Raw genomic sequence first — 17,497 nt, forward strand, 5'->3', positions numbered from 1 at the left:
CTGGATCCAATTATAGTTATGTTAGTCCTCACTTGGTGGATAAGTGTGGTTTTAATATGGAATTACATGAAAAATATTGGTTAGTTCAACTGGATATAGGTATAAAGAAGTGAGTTCATCATTGGGTAAGAGCTTGTACATTTGATTTGAATGGCATGCCTACCACAACAGAAATAAATTTATTACCATTGGGATCGTACAGTATGTTTTTGGGCATGGATTGCTTGTATCTTCATAGTACCAAAGTGGATTGTTATGGCAAATCCATTGAGTGTGTTGATGAAAATGGGGAACCAAGAGTATTAGATGGTCAGAAGAAAACCACATCAGTTAGGATGGTGAAAACTATACAAGCAAAGCGTAGTTGCAAGAAAGGGTGTATGTTACTTTGAGTGAACATTTCTAGTCACAAGGGTAAGGAAGTTGAGGATGCAGATTTGTTGAGAAGGTACCTAGTTCTACAGTAGTTTTACGATGTCTTTCCTAAGGACATTTCAGAGTTGTTACCTCACATGGAGGTAGACTTTTCTATTAAGTTAGTGCTAGGGGAAGCTCCAGCATCAAAAGCACCTTACACAATGAGCACACCTGAGTTGGTAGAGCTAAAGTTGCAGCAACACGATATGATTGAAGAGTGACACATTAGGCCAAGTGTATCACCTTGGGGTCACCGATATTGTTTGTGAAGAAGAAAGATGGTACTCTTAGATTGTGCATTGATTACAGGCAGTTGAACAAAGTACCACAAAGAACAGGTACCCATTACCAAGGATTGATGATTTGTTTGATCAACGAAACGGAGTAGCAGTGTTCTCTAAGATTGACTTAGGGTCAAGATACCACCAGGGTCGCATCAAATAGGAGGTCATTTACAAGGCAACTTTCCAAACCAGGTATGGGAATTATGAGTTTGTTGTAGTTCCATTTGGTTTGACTAATGCTATAGCTACATTTATGTTCTATATGAATTGTTTGTTACGTCTGTATTTAGATAAGTTTTTTATTGTGTTCATTGATTACATATTGGTATATTCTAAAAATGAGGAACAACATGCTGATAATTTAGAAGCAGTGTTAAGGTTGTTGATAGAGAATAAGTTGTATGCTAAGCTCAGCAAGTGCAGTTTCTTTCAAACTGAGGTACACTACATGGGACATGTTGTTTCCAAGAAGGGAATTGCAGTAGATCTAGAAAATATAAGGGCCATCATGGAGTGGGTAGCTCCTAAGAATGTGGATGAGGTTAGATCTTCCATGGGGTTGGTAGGCTATTATAGGAGGTTCATCAGGAACTTCTCATAGATTCTTTATCCTATTAAATCATTGCAGAGGAAAGGTAAGAAGTTTGAGTGGACGGAGGATTGTGAGGCCAGTTTTGAGTAGCTTAAGCATTTCTTGAGACATGCTCCAATGTTAAAGATTGCAGATCTAGACAAGGAGTTTGTAGTATGCACATATTCTTGAAAGAGAGGACTTGGTGGGGTCTTTATGCAGGATGGACAGGTGGTATGTTATGAGTCACAAAAACTAAATGAGGACGAGCACAACTACCCAACACATGATTTGGATTTAGCAGTCATCATACATGCATTGAATATGTGGAGGCATTATCTTCTTAGTAGCGGGTTTGTTCTATGAGTGATCATATTGGGTTGAAGTATTTGTTTGACCAGACGAATATGAACACTAGGTAGGATAGATGGTTGGCCAAGATGAGTGAGTTTGATTTCAAGATCAAGCACATCAAAGGAAAATAGAACAGGGTCAAAGATGCTCTTAGTAGGTGGGTACAGGTAAATCACGTAGCAGTTATGAGCTCCTATGGGACAAAATTACATGATAGTATCTTGCAGGCAGGTCAACAATATGTTAGGTATATGGAGATTATGCACAAGTTATAGCATGGTACTGGTACAAGTACAGGTGATAGCAAAGGTACAGGTAGTGGTACAGGTACAGGTGCAGTTGCATAGGATGTGGACCATTTCCTTATAGCAGATGGACTAGTTATATTCAAAGACAAGATATATGTTCGAGATAGTAGTGGGCTCAAGAAGGTGATCTTGAGGGAGATTCATGTGAAACCATGTTCAGTCACCCAGGTTATCAAAAGGCATTGATTGCAGTGAAGATATATTATTATTGGCTGAATCTGAAGAGGGATGTAGCATAGCTTGTGGCTAGGCGTTTTGATTATCAGTGTGTGAAGGAAGAGTGTAAACATCCAAGTGGACTACTACATTCGATTGAGATTCCAGAGTGGAAATGGGATGTCATTTCCATACAGGATTGTCGAAGACAATGAGACAGCATGATTCCATCATGGTTGTTGTGGACAGGTTGACAAAGGTTGCACACTTCATTCTAGTGAAGTCTACATTCTTAGTGAACGATGTAGCATAGGTATTCATCATAGATGTGGTTAGATTAAATGGTGTTCCAAAGAATATTATGTGGGATAGGGATTTGAATTTCACTTCCAAGTTCTGGCAGGATTTATTTGCAAGTTTGGGCACAGAGTTGGCCTTCAGTACATCTTATCATCTACAGGCAAATGGACAGGCAGAGAGGGTCAACCAGATATTGGAGGACATGTTGAGGATGTACATGATGCATCAGCAGTGAAAGTTGGAATAGTACCTTCCAATGGTAGAGTTCACTTATAATAATGAGTATTAACAATATTTAAAGATGAGTATGTTTGAGGCATTGTATGGGAAAAGTTGCAATACTCCCATTAGCTGGAGTGATCAAGATAAGACGGTGTTGATTAGACCTGACATGCTAGCAGACATGGAACAGGAAATGCAAGTTATAAAGAATAATCTAAAGGCAGGATAGGATATGCAAAAGAGTTATGCAAATCAGAACAAGTTGTTCAAGGAGTTCCAGGTTGGGGAACATGTGTACTTGCACATCAAACCAAGGAAGAGCTCCTTATGGACTAGATCATGTTTCAAGCTAACACCATGGTTTTGTGGACTCTTTAGTATTATTGAGAGGATTGGGTTAGTAGTATATCGACTTGAATTGCCTCCAATATTGAAATTCCACGAGAAGGACTTGATCCGCTCGAATATCAAGCATCGATGCCCTGAAGTTGAATCTTGCCTAGTTTCTACACAGGGGGGTTCATCTCTTGATGAAAATAAAAAGTGGAGTGGCAATCTCCAGCCACTTCCTACACATAGATCCTTTTTGTGTGATGCCACACAACCGATCCATTGTGCATTTCATGAGGGAATTCTCCAATCCACACATACGATGGCAATGCTCTGAAGCTTCAATGTCAATGAAGAATATGGTTGCAACAAGGTCATGCCGAGAGCATGAGTTCGAATTCCAATTGATCCTTCATCGCTTGCGTGGAGGAAATAGGAAAAATCATGGAGAACCAGAAATAAAAGGTTGCAAATACGTAATGGTGCCACAAAGGATGACTACTTGAGATTTGTTTGAGACGAGTGGTCATTCATCCATTAATTCAACTACCTCATTGCTAGACATGGCCAATCATTTCTACAAAGATCCGTGTAGGAGATATCATGGTGTTTAGATGTTGATGTGCTTAGAAGCAATATATTTTTGTTGGTTTTTAGAGTTGTGCAATTTCTGCAATTTTATTATATTATAGTGAGTTATTGTGCAAAGTGTAATGTGAAAAATCAAATGAAGAACCAATTATAGAACATACTAACATATTTTCAAATTTGTGGTTCTTGATGCAATGGTGGCACAAGAACATATCACTAATTTGCTTATGTATAATTAGTTATAAGATGGTGCCATTGTGTGGAGCCAAGAACATTATCTTACAGGTTAATTTCATTATGTGTTTAAGAGGTCATATTGTATAATTGACTTCTGAATATATTGAGTACTCAGACTGCCTTCCTAGATAATTGGGGAATACAACGGAAGACCATGTGTTCAACAGATTAAGGTATGTCAATAGGATGGTTCAGTATCGAGACTGACCCATTGTGCTCTGGGAGGTTGAGAAGCATCAATTCTGCAAAGTACGTCAAATATGGTCTGAAGTAGTTATGTTTTAAATGGAGGTCAAGTGACAACTCGAAGATGTGGTGGTGAAAGAGCAGTCTTTGCAAGATTCCAGAGTGGATGTGAGTGATGATGAATACCAGTCAAACATAGATTATTCTTGTTGTTGTAATATGTGTTTTCAATGTTTTCCATGTAAGCATTAAGGGAGCGTGTTGGAAGTAATGCTTCCATGTCATGTGTAGTTGTCACTAGATATTACAAGGAGTCAATCTAGAAGGTGTTGTTTCAAATGTATGAGTCATAATCTTGATTTAGATGTGTTGAATTCAATAATTTATTATATATATATATATATAAATGTAATATTTGTGATCAATAAAAATATCTAAGTGTGATTTGCTATGTGTTCAATAATCATGTCCACACTCTATTTTCTAATAGTATAGAAATTAAATAGTTTTATTATGCTATATAAATATATATTATAATGCATACATGATGGCCCAGCCCTGGTGACGTGGTCACGGCCACGTGACTCACCTCAGTCCCACGTGGTCACACTTGGCGCGAACAAATATCTGCCCCCAATACCGAGGCGCATTTACAAACCTATCTACCGGTTAATGGGTATGGTCATCGGTTCCTTCCGTTGAAAAGGCTTCCCACCTATGTTAAACCCTTAAGGGTTACCCGCGGCTCATTTACACTCTGCCTTTCTACTGTTACCTGCTCTGCGTTATCATGGCGATGCTCTCTGTGCGCTAACCCACCGTATCCTTCGCTCTGTCACTGATTATGGCACTGTTTGAGATGCGAATCCTTCACTGTAGCTGCTGTCTTCGATGGTCTGGTTCGGAAGTCTGTGGTAAGGGTTTATATTTTCATGAATTTGGCGAAGTAATCCTTTTGGTTTTCGATTTCTGAGCTCCAGTTCTGTGCAGGTGTTCACAACCACAAGACTATCACTCCTCCGAACGCAACTTGGCCTCGAGGTAAACTCTCGTGCTATGTTTTATCATCCTCTGTCACCTGTTGTCGATGCTTACAGGGTTTTTGTGCCTTTCAGCTTGTGGTATTGGTTTATGGCTCGGCAGTCTCCGTCGACCCTTGGGTAGGTCCACTATTCTCTTCCTCTCGCACCTTACTGTCTTTACTTATCTCCTTCTGATATTTGTTCTGGTTATGGAAACGCATTAACTCATATGGTGGTTCTGTGCAGGTTGGTTGGGAGCTCTGCTCGCGAGGGTTTCAAACTTGCAGTCTTCAACTTTCTCCAATCTCTGGTACCCTTGTGACCGGGTAGGGTCTGCTCTTATTCCAGCGTTTCTATAGGTTATACAATATGGAATTTGCCGTAGGTTTCTGTTGGTTAGATTTTGTAGGGTAGTCGTGCCCCTTTGCTGGCATTTACAATCTCAGGTTTTGTTCTTCTGTGTCATTGTATGACCTCCACGCAACAAGGTTTTGAACTTTATACTGTTACGGCGGTGCCGGTTTTGATATATGACTCTGCTATTATTTGTCGAACTGTTGTTTATGAAGACTTATGAAATGTTACATTAATGGAATCAATGGGTCTTGAACTGTTACCTCTTTTAATAGTCGTTGTATTTGATTTGCAAATGGCCGTGTGACTCTTTGCGTTTGCTTGCGGGTTCTGTTCGGTTATGGCCGCAACTTGGCTTGCTACGTTGCCTGTGTCGTTCCTTTATCCTCGCATTACTGGTATGCATATGCTGTTTGGCCGCCTTACGCTACCTTGCTGTGTGTTAGTTCTGATAACATAACTTATGGTTTTGGCTTGATGCCTGTAATGCTTCAGTATTTCTAGTTACAGTATGTGAACTTCGTTCTATCTCAATTCGTTTTCAAAATAACAAATGCTTTGTAATACTCAGATGTACAATACGGAAAAGTAATGAACAGTAGTCTATATTCAGAAAAGGAAAATAATGCTTCAGTTACAGAGGGTGTTTTTTTAATGCTGCTTGAATATTGTCTTGCTATTTCTTCTTAACTCGTTCTGAGGTGAACCAAAAAAAAGTCCCTCTTACATTCGTGTTTTTCATTTTTAGCTACACTGAATATAACCGTCTAGAAACTAAATTCTATAACTGTTACCTGTTTCTTTAAACAATAAATTAACTAAACAGTTGTTGGTTACCTAAGCTAACAATCAGTAACTTAACTTGTTCTGTAAATAAATAAAAGAAAAGAAATGAACAATGATTAACAAAAGACAACAACCAGTTTTTCTTTTGATGACCTGTCCAATCACCCTTGAAGTCGTGTCCTGTTTCTTCACGAGCCAGTCATCGATCTTCTGTCTCCTCGGAGCTGGATGCTCCTGCATCAGGCTCCCGGGGTGGCAAAAAGTCATGGCTCCGTTCCATGAGCTCGTCAACAGAATAGCCTGCTTTAGTTATCTGCGCTGCGTCGAGCCAAGAACTGTCCTCTATTGGACGGTTCCGCCACTTGACCAAATATCGCAGATACTCCTTCCTGCGCGTGCGTCTAGCTACCTGTGTGTCCAGAATTCCTTCGATCTCAAGGGGTGGTGCCTTTGGTAATTGTCTTGTCCAAGAACCTTCCTCATAGCTGTCTTTCTGTGGTGCTGTAGTTGCTGTATCGTCCTCTGAATTGGCTACATAGGGAAACAGATCTGCCACGTTGAAAATGGGAGAAATTCCAATTTCGGGCGGCAACTGTATTTCGTAGGCGTTCGCAGAAAAATTGCGAATGATTTTGCAAGGGCCGATCTTCTTAAATTTTAGCTTGTTATGCTCCCACTTCGGAAACCTCTCCTTACGTAAATACGCAAGGACTTCATCCCCAACGTTAAACTGAACTTCCCGACGCTTTGTGTCAGCTCGCTGCTTGTATTTCAGACTGCTGTCCTGTAATTTCAGCTTGACTTGTTCGTGTAAATTGCTCATTGCTTGAGTGAATTCTTCCCCATCAGCACTCCGTTTCTCGAGCTTCCCCAAATCCCGTAACTCATGCACTCCTCGCGGATGCATACCGTACAAAATCTGGAACGGACTATAACCAGTGCTGCGGTTAGGTGAATCGTTGTACGCGAACTCTGCTTGAGCAAGTACACGGTCCCACGTCTGGGAATTTCCTCCTGTCAAACTGCGAAGTAAGTTCCCTAGGCTTCTGTTTACGACTTCCGTCTGACCATCAGTCTGCGGATGATAAGCAGAGCTGAACTGCAATTGTGTATTTAACTTTTTCCACAGAGTTCTCCAAAAGTGACCAGTAAACTTTACATCCCGATCAGAGATGATGGATTTCGGGAGTCCATGTAACCGAATGACTTCAGTAAAGAATAGGTGTGTAATGTAGGTAGCGTCGCTGGTTTTCCTGCAAGGTACAAAATGTGCCATTTTTTAGAATTGGTCAACTACAACCATGACTGAATCGAAGCCCCGCTGTGTCTTTGGTAGACCCAAAACAAAGTCCATGCTCACTGAATCCCATGGTCGACTCGGAATCGGCAATGGTGAGTAAAGACCAGTGTTTTGACTATGACCCTTTGCTAGTTGACAAACTCTGCATCTGCTCACGTACCTCTGCACATCTCGCTGCAATTTCGGCCAAAAATAAAAGTGTTGTACTTGAGCAACCGTCTTGTCGATACCAAAGTGTCCAGCCAGTCCTCCACTGTGCTTCTCCTGTATTATATTTTCCCGCATGGAACAGTTGGGTATACATAGTTGTCCTCCTTTAAACAACAGCCCTTCCTGCAAATTATAATCTAGCCACATGCTATCATTCCTTAACAAAGGGTTTTGACAGGCTTCATATGCCTCCCCAAATTCGGTATCAGTTTGATACAGTTCCTTCAAATGCTCAAAACCCAGAACTTGCATTGTGCTTTCCTGCAGAACCAAGGTTCTTCTGCTCAGTGCATCTGCCACCTTATTCACTTGGCCACTAATGTGCTTTAATACGAATGTAAAATTTTGCAGATACTCCACCCAAGCTGCATGTTTGTGGTTCAATTTATGCTGTTGCATAATATACTGCAAGGCAGAATTATCTGTAAACAAAACAAACTCATCTCCCAGTAGATAATGCCGCCAATGCTTCAACGCTTGTATGATTGCATAAAATTCTTTGTCGTAGGTTGAGTACTTCTGCCTGCTCTCATTTAGCTTTTCACTGAAGAAAGTGACCGGTCTGTCCTCTTGACTGAGGACTGCTCCAATGGCTGTCCCACTGGCATCACAACGAACTTGAAAAAGTTTGTTGAAATCCGGCAGTCTCAATATTGGTCTTTCAGTAATCTTCTTCTTCAAAGTTTGAAAACTACTTTCTGCTGCTTCAGTCCAGTGAAAAGGGTGATTTGCCTTCTTGATCGTGTCCAACATAGGTGCGCAAATCTCGCTGAAATTTCTGATAAATTTCCTATAAAAACTGGCTAGTCCATGGAAACTCCGGACTTCAAATAAACTCCTTGGTGACGGCCAGCTAACTATAGCTGCCACCTTTTCCGGATCCATTTTTAGTTCATTCTCTGCAATAACAAACCCCAAATACACTAGTTCTCGCTGAAAAAAGGTACACTTTTTTAGATTAATCAGCAGCTTGTTTTGCTGCAGCTTCCTCAACACACTCTGTAAATGCCTGAAATGATCCTCTTTAGTCCTGCTAAAAATCAAAATATCATCCAGGTAGACTATCACGAATTTCCCATTAAACTCTTTCAATACCTCATTCATCAAACGCATGAATGTGCTGGGAGCGTTACTCAATCCAAATGGCATCACCAGCCACTCATATAAGCCTTCATTTGTCTTGAAAGCTATCTTCCACTCATCGCCTTCTCGTATTCGAATCTGATGATATCCACTCTTCAGATCAATTTTTGAGAAATAGGCTGCCCCACTCAAACAATCCATCATATCGTCCATCCTCGGTAAGGGGAACCTGTACCTGACAGTAATTTTGTTTATGGCTCTGGAGTCTGTGCACATTCGCCATTCTCCTCCCTTTTTTGGAGCCAAAACAGTTGGTACTGCACAAGGGCTCATACTCTCTCGAATCAACCCTTTATCAAGTAACTCCTGAACTTGCTTCCTAATTTCCTCATGATCCTTGGGACTCATACGGTAAGCAGCCTTATTTGGTAAGCTTGCACCTGGTATAAAGTCGATACAATGACTAATGCCCCTCCTTGGTGGTAACTCATTTGGAAGATCATCCACCACTATGTCCCCAAATTCTTGCAGTAACCGCTGTACTTCCTCTGGCAAATCTGACAGCTGTGTGTGTAACACTACTATCTTTGGTCTCCTTATGACAGCAAAGTTGATTTCGCTGTCCTCAATCTGTTTCACGAACTCCTTTCCTCCCAACAGCAATGCCTTCACTCCACTGGTTTCTGCTGTATTTTCCTCTTTGATGGGTACAAGCGTGTGCTTGATCCCATCTTTAACAAACTTGTAGCAATTCTTTTTCCCGTCATGAACTGCACCTCTATCGAACTGCCAAGGTCGTCCCAACAGTAGGTGACAGACATCCATTGGCATGACATCACAAAGGATCTTATCCTTGTACTTGCCAATTTGAAATTCTACTTCACATTGTTCGTCAACTAACAGCTGATGTCCTTTTTGCAGCCATGACACTTTGTAGGGTGTAGGATGCTTTAATTTCTTCAGTCCCAATTTTTCTACCATCTCCACCGCCACAAGATTGTCCGTACTCCCACTATCAATAATCAATTTGCAGCACTTGCCCCGTGACTTGCAGACAGTGCGGAACAAAGCTTTACGCTGATCCGGTTCTGCAACCTCCTTTGCTGGTTTCAACAGCACTTTGTTCAACACCAAAGCTTCACCTGTCTCTGGTGCATTTTCTGCTTCCTGAGGTGTTGCCTCAGCATCCTCAGTCTGAACAACATAAGTCCCTCTTCCGCCTGCTGGTTCAGCTTCAGGACATTCATAAGACTTGTGCCCCCATTTGTGGCAGCGATAGCACTGGACAGCTCCTCTGCCCCGACCATTTCCTCGCCCTCGCTGGGGTGGTCGTCCTCCTCTCGTGCTATTGTCTTTTTCTGTTGCTCCAGCAGATTTAGAACTGCTGCTTTCTTCACTTGGGCCTGCACCTCGCCCTCTTCCAAACACTTTACCCTTTCCCCTGCCAGTTCCACCTCCTCTCCTGGCATTCTGCTTCCGGTTAATCTTTTCTTCCGCCTTCAGTGCAAACTGATAGGCTTCCTCCATTGTCCGGGGTGAAAGGATACCAATCTCATCTAAGATTTCCCCCCTTAAGCCATTCACAAATCTGGCTGTTTTCTCCGGGGTGTCCTCCACATACCCTGCTCGCAAATTTAACTTGTAGAACTCTTCTGTAAATTCTTTCACAGTCATTCCCCTCTGCTTCAAGTTCTGTACCTGCCTGTACAGCATAATCTGATAATCCTGTGGTAAGAATTTCTCTTTCAGTTTGGCCTCCATTCTAGACCATTTCTTTATAGGCTGTTTGTTAAGCCTCCTCCGTTCCGCCTGAACACTGTCCCACCACAAGGACGCATGTCCTTTCAACTTGGTGGCAGCGAATTTCACCTGCTTATCTTCGCTGGTTTCTTCAAATTCAAAATACTTGTTAACTTCACTTAACCAATCCAACAGCACGTCTGCGGACAGGCTTCCGTCATAAGTCGACAGCTCATGTTTGGGCTTATGACTTGACAGCAAAACCGACTTCAACAGTCTAAATTCTGGTGTCACCCCCTCTAATTCCTCCTCTGGTTCTGCCTCATCTTCATCACTATTATCTGCTGGGTTTCTTCTTCCCCCAGTTTCTATTGCTTCTAAACGTTCTCGCAAGACACGGATCTCATCACGAAGTCCTTCTTCTGCAACCCTCCGGACTCTTCCTCTTCCCCTTCCTCTTCTGCCAACCTCCATCTTCTTTTACTCAAAACTGGCTCTGATACCACTTATGATGGCCCAGCCCTGGTGACGTGGTCACGGCCACGTGACTCACCTCAGTCCCACGTGGTCACACTTGGCGCGGACAAATATCTGCCCCCAATACCGAGGCGCATTTACAAACCTATCTGCCGGTTAATGGGTATGGTCACCGGTTCCTTCCGTTGAAAAGGCTTCCCGCCTATGTTAAACCCTTAAGGGTTACCCGCGGCTCATTTACACTCTGCCTTTCTACTGTTACCTGCTCCGCATTATCATGGCGATGCTCTCTGTGCGCTAACCCACCGTATCCTTCGCTCTGTCACTGATTATGGCACTGTTTGAGATGCGAATCCTTCACTGTAGCTACTGTCCTCGATGGTCTGGTTCGGAAGTCTGTGGTAAGGGTTTATATTTTCATGAATTTGGCGAAGTAATCCTTTTGGTTTTCGATTTCTGAGCTCCAGTTCTGTGCAGGTGTTCACAACCACAAGACTATCACTCCTCCGAACGCAACTTGGCCTCGAGGTAAACTCTCGTGCTATGTTTTATCATCCTCTGTCACCTGTTGTCGATGCTTACAGGGTTTTTGTGCCTTTCAGCTTGTGGTACTGGTTTATGGCTCGGCAGTCTCTGTCGACCCTTGGGTAGGTCCGCTATTCTCTTCCTCTCACACCTTACTGTCTTTACTTCTCTCCCTCTGATATCTATTCTGGTTATAGAAACGCATTAACTCATATGGTTGTTCTGTGCAGGTTGGTTGGGAGCTCTGCTCGCGAGGGTTTCAAACTTGCAGTCCTCAACTTTCTCCAACCCTGGTACCCTTTGTGACCGGGTAGGGTCTACTCCTATTCCAGCGTTTCTATAGGTTATACAATGTGGAATTTGCCGTAGGTTTCTGTTGGTTAGATTTTGTAGGGTAGCCGTGCCCCTTTGCTGGCATTTACAATCTCAGGTTTTGTTCTTCTGTGTCATTGTATGACCTCCATGCAACAAGGTTTTGAACTTTATACTGTTACGGCGGTGCCGGTTTTGATATATGACTCTGCTATTATTTGTCGAACTGTTGTTTATGAAGACTTATGAAATATTACATTAATGGAATCAATGGGTCTTGAACTGTTACCTCTTTTAATAGTCGTTGTATTTGATTTGCAAATGGCTGTGTGACTCTTTGCGTTTGCTTGCGGGTTCTGTTCGGTTATGGCCGCAACTTGGCTTGCTACGTTGCCTGTGTCGTTCCTTTATCCTCGCATTACTGGTATGCATATGCTGTTTGGCCGCCTTACGCTACCTTGCTGTGTGTTAGTTCTGATAACATAACTTATGGTTTTGGCTTGATGCCTGTAATGCTTCAGTATTTCTAGTTACAGTATGTGAACTTCGTTCTATCTCAATTCGTTTTCAAAATAACAAATGCTTTGTAATACTCAGATGTACAATACGGAAAAGTAATGAACAGTAGTCTATATTCAGAAAAGGAAAATAATGCTTCAGTTACAGAGGGTGTTTTTTTAATGCTGCTTGAATATTGTCTTGCTATTTCTTCTTAACTCGTTCTGAGGTGAACCAAAAAAAAGTCCCTCTTACATTCGTGTTTTTCATTTTTAGCTACACTGAATATAACCGTCTAGAAACTAAATTCTATAACTGTTACCTGTTTCTTTAAACAATAAATTAACTAAACAGTTGTTGGTTACCTAAGCTAACAATCAGTAACTTAACTTGTTCTGTAAAAAAAAAAAAGAAAAGAAATGAACAATGATTAACAAAAGACAACAACCAGTTTTTCTTTTGATGACTGTCCAATCACCCTTGAAGTCGTGTCCTGTTTCTTCACGAGCCAGTCATCGATCTTCTGTCTCCTCGGAGCTGGATGCTCCTGCATCAATACATATGTTAATTAATTAATATTAATAGAGTAAAGAAATATATTAAGAAAAAAATTAAAAAATACTACATATTCTCAAAAAAAAATATAAATTATCATAATATAATTAGTATTCTCAAAAATTAAATTATTATGATGTAATTATCTTTTACAATGGACACATAGTTTGGTTTAAAGTTTTTATGAAAATTTGAAAAATTGAATTAAATTATCCTAGCCCAATTCCTTCGGATGACAAGCATATTGGTTTAAAATATTATTTTTAAAGGTACTTATTGTAAAATTTCTCATATAAAGCTATTGTTTGCAGAAATATATAAAAATTAAACTATCTTCAATTATTTAATTTGGGATTTAGATTTATACATTCTTGGATGATATTGTTTGCAAAAATATATAAAATAAAATATATATATATTTGATTTGGAATTTATATATTTTTATATTGATTTATAAAAAATAAAAAATATTAGTTAATAAATATTTTAGAATTTTTAATATAATAAAAAAATGATTAAAAATATAATAAATGTATTTTTTTAAATACAAGAAAATATTTTAAATTCTTCCATTTTAAATTAAAAATCTAACCTATTTTACCATGTTAATATAAAAATGTTAATTTCATAATATTTCTTGATATTTATAATTTTTATTGTAATATTTAATTTTTAAATAAATATATTTTATTATTTTATTTTTTTTTATAATTAATTTTAATTTTAATATTTTATATTTTACATATCTATATATATAACCTATCACACATTGATGGCCAACAACTTTTAAATACCAATGGTCTGGAATAATGAAAATTAAACTTTACATGAACCAATTGCTACATACCCCCGTCCCGCACCCACCCCTCCCCCCCTATATATATATATAAAATAATGGCCCGGCATGGATAACATTGAATAAAGACTGGTTGTTGCATATCATTAAAATGTACAAATTGTTAATTAGATTTCCATGTACATCAGTATCAGTAATATGAAAGTGATTTTGGAAAAGATATTTATTTTCTAAAGAAAGACACAGCACCTTTATAAAACATACCAAACCTAAATAAATTCAAAAACAAATCACAATTCATGTGACATAAATTTTCAATTACAGAACAAACCAGAGCTGTTTCTAACACTCTTTGAGCACACTCAGGACGAGCCGCCGCTCACCGTCGGTGATCATGCCCAGATACTGGGGCTTTTAGCATGAGTACTCGTATTCATTAGCATCTCATTGTGATTTGTAGACTTCCAAGAACGGTACAGCATGCCCAGCAATTTGTCTCCCTGATTAGGATTTCTTTCAAGGTACATAATCCCAAATTTTCGTGCTTTTCCAATGCATTTTTATACAAACCCTACCTTTCTTATTCAATTTGCTTGTTTTCTACAAACCCTAGCTCTGTTATTCAATCTGTACTGGAAACATACAATCGACAATCATACGGTTATATTTTTATCAAAGCGAACCAAATACGGAATGTTTTCTTCACTTTACATTAGGATTTAATTTTTATGTGGGGCCTCAACATTTATGATCTTATGGGCTTCTGGTGGTGATCAGAACACACCATATCCTCCTTATTAAGTGATTTGGGAAGAACATATTCAATCCGAAGGTTAACTGTATTTACTGTCATATTGTTTATCTATTAATAATCTATTAAGCTTTTTTCTTACTCAAACGAAAAAAATAAAAAATCTAGAGATTGTTCTATATAAAGGTAATAGATTCTATATAAACGTAATAGATTTTTCTATTTTAATGTATTTTGAATTAATTAATTTTCACTTCAATGTATAGTTATTTAAATTAATTCATATTTGAACTAATTTATTCTCTTCTTTATTTTCATAGAAGGGGATATATCTTTTATTTCTTAATTGATCAAATATTTATAATATATTGATTTTTTTCTTCTAACTTTTTATTGCACTCAATATATATATATATATATATATATATATATATATATATATATATATAATTCTGCAATAAAACTTTTTTTTCTATTTCAAGTGATTTAGTCCAGATTGATCATCATTAAGCTATCTCCACTTTAATATAATTTAAAAACAATCTTAAGAAGTCTCTTAGGTTTCATATTGTTAAAAATTTAACTAGTTCCTATACATTACATAGTTAATCATTGATTAACTATACTTTCAATGGGGAAAGATCTGTTTTTATGAAGAGTATAGTATAAGGGTTTTGTCTAGTTATTATAAGTTTTGCAAGTTGAATTAGGCTAAATTGTTGTTTAAAATGTGTTTTTCATATATGGATTCAGCACCCTAAAGACCATGAAGAACTAGGATTTTTAAGAGTTCACAACTCAAACTTGTAATTCCCACAATTCTTTGTCCAATTCTAGAAAAATTCAACTAGAAAATATGTCAAAAAAATCTAAAACTTATAGTAGATAGACTATAACTAAGATAAGCTATATTTCCTTTAATTTTAAGATTATATGTAATAAAGTTTTCTCTTTCGTGAGATATAGTGAATCCCCAAAATTACTTTCCATTTAAAATAACTAGGGCTGCAGGCTGAAAACATGAAATTGCGAGACACTTTAAACTTGATTTTTACTTAGAAAATTGTCAACCACCATGTCTTTTAGAGATCGTGATTCATTTTGGGAAAATAAATATATCATCACAATCTACACATATTGCACTAGAACATGGACTATTTTGGAGTAATTTTCATATTCAATCACTATGTTATATCATTTAAAGAAATAGGGTAAGACAAAAAAGATGGATATTTTTCAACACATTCAATGATCAATCAATTTTATTTTTAATGTGGCCATCAATAAGCTAGTTGAAAATGTTGTTTTGAAAAGTGCAGGAAGAGAAATCTCTAGGTGATTTTTCAAATGATTTGGTGTATAGATTTTGAAGTTATTGAATTTTCAATTCAAGTAATTTTTAGAACTCTCAAAATCTATAGTGACACAATTTAGTATAAAGTTAGTAATAAATATCAATTTGTCATGAAAATGAATAAATGTTATATTATTAGAAACTACATTCAGAGCTAAATCTAGTGGTATAAAACATATCATCTAATTGTTAAACTTTGTAGGGATTTGGCTTCTCTGAAGTTTCCATTTACGAAAAATTACATAATTTTGCCTAATTTTTGTTCATCGAAAACTCTCAACCTAGAAAAACTCTCAGAGTAGAGAAGAAGAACTCTCGGTCGAGAAATTTGAAACTCTCATACTAGAATTTTTTTGCAACTCTAATTTGTGTTAACCGCACCGAGTTTTCCCGGATAGAACTCTCAGCCAAGAGAATTGCAGACTCTTGACTGAGATTTTTGATTAAAATCATAAAGGGACAATTCATGACCACTAAAGAAGCTAATATCACACCCCAAAAACAAGTAAGTTCTAAATTCCTCTTTAATTTAATGGTAGAACTCGAAAATTTAAAAAAGTGGGATAAGGATTTAAACATTGAACAAGATGCATGAAAAGATTTAGATACTTCCTTTAATCTTGATCTTGGCAAACATGCTTTCAAGGCCACCCACATCAAATCTCACAACTTTGGTAACTCTAATCTACATGGAGCCATCCACACATGATGCATATAGTGATGCATATAGCGATGCATATTCAGAGGATGAGGACTTCAAGGAGGAGTTTCAGTAGTTACATAGTTAGAGTCACATTCACGATGGTGACAACAACATTGACTACCATGTCCACGATGGGTTACTCTATAGGTTGGGTAAGTTATGTATTTCTAAACGTGAGTGATTGTAGCTTATTAGAGAGGATCAAACCTCCAGGGTTGCACGACACTTTGGTTTAGGGAAAATAGTGGCCAAGTTGCAGAGGCATGTGCATTAGACTAAGATGCAAGAACAAGTTGCTAGGTTTATAAGAGGATACAAGCTTTCTTGTATCAACAAGCCTAGTAACAACAAATAGGGTATATATCATCCTTTACCTATACCCACTCATCCTCGAGAAAACATTTCCATGGACTTTATAGGAGGTTTACCAACAACCAGGAAGGGACATGGCTACTTGTTCTTACTAGTTGACAAGTTCAACTAGAAGTATATTTTTATGCCCTGTAAAAATACCTTCAGTGAGAAAGAAGTAGCAAACTTTTTCTTTAAACAGGCCTTGGAGCACTTGGGGATACCAAGGAGCATTGTTTTCAGACAAGGACATGAGATTTCTCTATGCATTTTGTACTACATTTTTGGAAAATATGGACACCATGTTGAAGAGGTCTATAATATTACTTCCATACATAGATTGGTAGATAGAATTAGCCAACAAGACTTTGGTGAAAATGTTGAGGGGTTGTAATCAGAAGCATTTGAGGACATGGGATGAAATCTTGTCTATATATAAAACTCTTATAATAGACAAGTCTAAAATTTTGTTGGTAATTCCCCATTCGAAACTTGTTTTAGATATTTTCCACCATCACCTTTTGGATATTTCATATGGGAAGTAAGAAGGAGTGATGGAGGGTCTTACAGGGGATTCCTTACGAGATGAAAGATAGTATAGAAGATCTGGTAGATCCAATTACAAGTACAATAGACACTACACAAGTCATAGGAAAAATATAAGACCAGGCATGATCAACACATAATAGAGACATTGTTTAAGGTAGGAGATAGAGTATGCCTA

The 17,497-nt window shown here is 38.3% G+C and overlaps 1 protein-coding gene across 1 annotated transcript; it reads right to left on the reverse strand.

The window, feature by feature from the left end:
* Nucleotides 1-7,397: 7,397 nt before the first annotated feature.
* LOC149235856 (uncharacterized) lies at nucleotides 7,398-10,925 on the reverse strand. The gene is made up of 3 exons (XM_089368690.1): nucleotides 9,488-10,925; nucleotides 9,047-9,394; nucleotides 7,398-8,050 (listed from the first exon to the last, which is right to left on the reverse strand). Exons 1-3 carry the CDS (start codon nucleotides 10,923-10,925, stop codon nucleotides 7,398-7,400), a joined length of 2,439 nt encoding a protein of 812 aa, XP_089224816.1.
* Nucleotides 10,926-17,497: the final 6,572 nt, after the last annotated feature.

Source organism: Pinus tabuliformis, chromosome 8 (assembly GCF_031772625.1).
Source record: "Pinus tabuliformis cultivar Carrire ecotype Pingquan chromosome 8, CPIR1, whole genome shotgun sequence".
Lineage (NCBI taxonomy): Eukaryota > Viridiplantae > Streptophyta > Pinopsida > Pinales > Pinaceae > Pinus > Pinus tabuliformis.

Coding starts and splice junctions, on each gene's coding strand:
- LOC149235856 (XM_089368690.1), bottom strand. CDS start 10,925: ATGGAGGTTGGCAGAAGAGGAAGGGGAAGAGGAAGAGTCCGGAGGGTT. Junction 9,395..9,487: donor ACCTTGGCAGTTCGATAGAG/GTGCAGTTCATG, acceptor AAAATACAGCAG/AAACCAGTGGAGTGAAGGCA. Junction 8,051..9,046: donor TAAAGGGTTGATTCGAGAGA/GTATGAGCCCTT, acceptor TTTTGTTTACAG/ATAATTCTGCCTTGCAGTAT.